This window comes from Ostrea edulis, chromosome 6 (assembly GCF_947568905.1).
Source record: "Ostrea edulis chromosome 6, xbOstEdul1.1, whole genome shotgun sequence".
NCBI classification, from domain to species: domain Eukaryota; kingdom Metazoa; phylum Mollusca; class Bivalvia; order Ostreida; family Ostreidae; genus Ostrea; species Ostrea edulis.
In genome coordinates, this window is record NC_079169.1 from 77,989,972 (window position 1) to 77,994,803 (window position 4,832).

The 4,832-nt window shown below is 34.6% G+C and overlaps 1 protein-coding gene across 1 annotated transcript; it reads left to right on the top strand.

The window, feature by feature from the left end:
* The first annotated feature begins 1,849 nt into the window (after positions 1–1,849).
* On the top strand, positions 1,850–4,441 carry LOC125646984 (uncharacterized). Its single transcript, XM_048873668.2, has one exon. It carries the CDS (start codon positions 2,370–2,372, stop codon positions 3,624–3,626), a length of 1,257 nt encoding a protein of 418 aa, XP_048729625.1. The 5' UTR covers positions 1,850–2,369; the 3' UTR covers positions 3,627–4,441.
* The last annotated feature ends 391 nt before the right edge of the window (positions 4,442–4,832 follow it).

Here is a 4,832-nt window from a genome sequence, read left to right on the forward strand (position 1 = left end):
CAATTCCGTTTGGTGGTGGATCAGTCATGATGTGAGGCTGTGTTTCTTACAACTGTAAGCTGGATCTTATAATAGTGAGGGGCAACCGTGATGTACGAAATTACCAAAGGGGCATTTTGGTTGCAGGTGTTGTACCTCATTTTGACAATCACATTGGTGTTCAAGGATGACAATGCCAGACCACATCGTGCTCGTGGTGTGCAGGATTTTTTGCGTGAAGAGTCAGTTGCGCCACTACCACGATGGCCTGCTCGATGTCCAGATTTGAACCCAACTGAACAAATTTGGGACATCATTGGTCACTGGTCGCAGAGTGTCAAAGGACACCACCAATTCAAACATTAGATAAACTGACAAGAGCACTGCATCAGGAGAGACAAGCTCTACCCCATCAAATCCAACGTTTGATCAAGGGCTTAAGAAGACGTCAAGTGTCCCTCATTCGTGTGGAAAAACCCTGCATAATTTGAAGTTTACAACATGTTAATCTTATCTAACTTTAATTCATTCATAATAGACATTTAAATCGATAGATTGAGGCGTTGTTATTTACTGTAAATTTTCTTAAAATATCACGTCTTCTCTTATCTTTGAAAAAGAGTGACAATGATTACATTTACTGGTGTTTTGAACTTTTTATATACAGTGTATATATATATATATATATATATATATACACAAAGCACTAAAATGACCAACGACACGAACAACGAGATTGTCAAATTTTCGGGACGACCCGTCCCTTCTTCAGGACAAACGAAAACAATTACATAATGTGGTCAATATCAACAGAGCATAATAACAAAAACTACATATAAATACATCTAGCACTACAACTACACTAATCTACAAACGTATTTACAACGCAGACTACATGTTTTTGGTCTTTAGGCTTGCCAATCAATGTTAAAAGTGGAGCGAATTAGGACATGCCTTATTCGTCCAAAGAGCTGATCCAAAATGTCCGAAAAGAAAAACAATAAACTTAATTAATCTCAAGTGGAACGAGTTAACCCAATTACGTAGACAAATAGTAAAGCTAACTCGTACCCAGAGAGATTCTATTTTAACCATGCATAATTTATAAAAGATAATAGTAAGCAACAAATACCCAAAAAAAAAAAAAAAAAAAAAAAAAAAAAAAAAAAAAAAAAATAATAAATAAATAAATGAAAATAAGCTATGTAAACGAAGTAAGAGATAAACAAAGTTTGAGAGAAAGATAATGTAAACAACAAGTTTGAATAAGTTAACAAAATGGACCAACTCCAAACAAAAACAAAGAATAGGCAGCCCAGGAAATTGAATCAACATCAGACATTCCCGTACTGATCATGTCTAGGATAGATGTGTAAGAAAAACATAGAATCACGGAAACTGATAAATGGGTTTTACATGTAAGCAATCGGTTATAAAGTTAAAAAAAAAAAAAAAAAAAAAAAAAAAAAAAAAAAAATTTATTAAAAAAGGTAGACTGATTGTAAACAGAATTGAAAAGAGAAAAAAAAATGTGTGTTCAAAAATGGTCATAGTACCACTGTTTGGGACATGATCAGACGAGTAGGTCTAGATGAAGCTTAAAATCTAGTAAGGGTTTAGCCCGTATTCATCCTGGTGAAGTCAGTATGTTTGTTGATACCATACGGTTCAAATGACCTCAACCTGTGCATCCAGAATTTTTCCTTCTGCTTTCTTTCGGTATCTGACCAACTAGGGTCATGATCAATAACCACTACTGTCATATCCTCCCATCGGTGGTTATTGCCATTAAAATGTGTTGCTACATATATATATATATATATATATATATATATATATATATGCATTGTGTAATCGGAGGAGCCTTATGGGCGAAAGCGCTGATAAAATTCCCGTAGAATTCAGATTGCATATGAGTAAACTGAAGAGACTTATCAGTGAAAGCGCTAATTAAATTCCTGTTGAATTCACATATTTTTTCCTTCCTTCCTTATCTACCTATTTTCTAATTTATATATATTTATTAACTCAAATATCCATTTTCATCTATGTGAAAATGAACAAAGCGATGCATCCGAAAATACTTGACAACGCTCCACGATCCACTTGATCATCCGTTTTCGAGTTTTGTTTATGTGTACATACAGCTTGTTCCCAGTATCGTTTAATGACGTGTATTACTTAACCTTCCGCGTGGTGGACTAATTTCAGTATCATTACAGTCACGACAGTGTGAAAGACCAAGAGGATCAGAAACTTATCGATGGAAGATTCTTGCATTATGGTGCTTTCCATGGCTGTAGATTTCCTTATTTCTAATGACACTTCCTATCTTCTATGAAACCTCTTTTCACACCTTCGAAGCTTGTATTGTGTTGTGACTTTTCATCATGAATGCTTCATCTCTTTCTTCCAATGTGACAATGGAAATTCTAGACGATCCAAACCTGCTTCAAATTATCAACGACGACGCAGTGAGACAACATCTAATTCCCAGTGTTGTTTTGACGGTGTCTATGATATTACTCGGCATCCCAGGAAATATTCTCATCATCGCAGTATACATGAAACGATGGAAGAAATCTACCAGCAGAATATTTATTCTTGCACTGGCCTTCAACGATTTATTCAATTGCTTATTTACAATGCCACTTGAACTATATTACATATTTAACGTATATCAAACTGATGATTCGTATCTTTGCAAGGTTTCACGATGCCTGACATTTTGGACAAATGACGGATCCTCCTTAATTTTGATGGGTATTGCTTTCGATCGATTGCAGAGGATATGCAAACCGTTCAAAGTTCAAATGTCCATATCTAAAGCCAAAAGGATAGTCGGCGTTTCCATGGTAGCCTCTTTATTGGTGGCTTGGCCTTCTTTGTTCATATATGGAACAGCGAATGTACTCTTACCAGTTGACGAAAATAAAGGAATTTATGCCAAAATGTGCCTCTATTCAGATAGACCTAGGGTTCGTTTAGATCCGAGAGTCTTTGTGTTCTTTATTATGGTTGGAAACTCCGTCCTTGATGTATTTTTCCTTGTTGTTTACGGAATTATTTTGTATCACGTAAAAAACTCAGACAAAGAACTTCGTAAATTATCTAAAATGGACCTCTACTCCTCCGATGGATGTCGTAAAATGTCGGAGGTAGATTTTAGTGCTCAACCTTCAACGGAAGTCAGCGCTAATAAAGAAATTCGTAAGCTGTCGAAGGAAGAGCCCAATCTTTCTCGTATGAAACAGGTTTTTTCTGGGGCTCCTTTGACCACGACGGTAAAACGGAAACTGTTCTCCCAAAGTCGGCAAAAGAGAACCAGCTATTCGAGCAGCACCGAAAGCAGAAGAACCATTTTTGCATCACGTGACAATCGCGGCAAAACAAAAACAACAATAATGCTGTTTTTAGTGACAATTTTATTCATCGTATCTTTTGGACCATACACAGTGCTTATGACGATACGGATTTTTGATGCTGGATATTATAGCCGGCTGAGTGACTTTGGGAAGGCGACTTATCATTTCTTCATTCGGTCATATTTCCTTTCTAATGCCTTGAACCCACTTATCTATGGATTCATGAGTGAACATTTCCGTACTGAGTGTAAGAGCGTTCTTAGGAACATTGTATGTTGGTGAGATATTATGTTTGGTGTACTAGAAAAGTGCACACGGACTTGTGTTTTAAATTCAATGCAAAACAATTATTTTACATGTTTTAAAAAGATAATACGCGTACCCTTTTACTTTTTATACATGAAATTCTTGATATAGGCCAAGATAAAATTTGAGCCAAAAAAAAAAAAATTTTTTTAAAAATTGTACAGCTATGGATTTTAAAAATCACCACTGTACACATCCATCCATTGGGAATCGAAAATTTATCTATATCACATAATTTCTTAATAAAGTGTGTCTTATGCAAACATTTTAACGGTTTATTTACAAGGCTTCTATTATGAAAAAAGAGTTGCTTGTACTGAAGAGAATATACATGTAGGTCCACGAGGAAACCACCTCTTAAATATTACACTGACTAGTACACACACTCCCTGTACATGTACTACATGTAACTCACGGTGTTGTCAAATTGCACTATAAACTTGCATGAGTTGACCCCATTAATCTGTGATTATTTTAAAACTATTCTTAAATAGTCTGTGTCATTTGGCATGCCTTGTATGCTAATGTAGTGTGATTGTCTGAATCACCAGAACGTTTATCATGCATTGTATGTTGTTGTAGTGTGATTAAATATAGCATGTAATTTCTTGTATGAATCCCCAGAACGTTTATCATGAAATGATAATGAAATTATATGTTGCATAAATTTCTTGTACATAAATTTCCCAAGAGATGTCAACCAAAATGGTTTTTAAATTTAAAGAAAATTTTAGATGACTGTGGAATGTCTATTGTATTGTATAATGTTAACAAAATGAATACTAACTGGATTATCTGTCATGTTAAACAAAGGTTGAAAGGTCAGTTTATTCAAGACTGGGTATCTAAATGTAACGAATCTTCTAAAGGTATAACTTACAGACTTTTTACAAATCTTGCTTTTAAATGTCAAGAATATAAATTGACAAATATTTCAATTCATAAACAACATATATTAACCAGGTTTAGAACCACAAATCATAAATTACCCATAGAAACGGGAAGGTGGCAAGATATAGATCGAAATAAAAGAAAATGCCATATTTGCAGTTCTGATATTGGAGATGAGATGCATTGCATTCTTATTTGTCCTGTTTTGAATGATAATAAGCGACAACAATATACCAGAAATATTTCATACTAGACCTAATGTTATCAAGCATAATATATTTGCATCCAAAA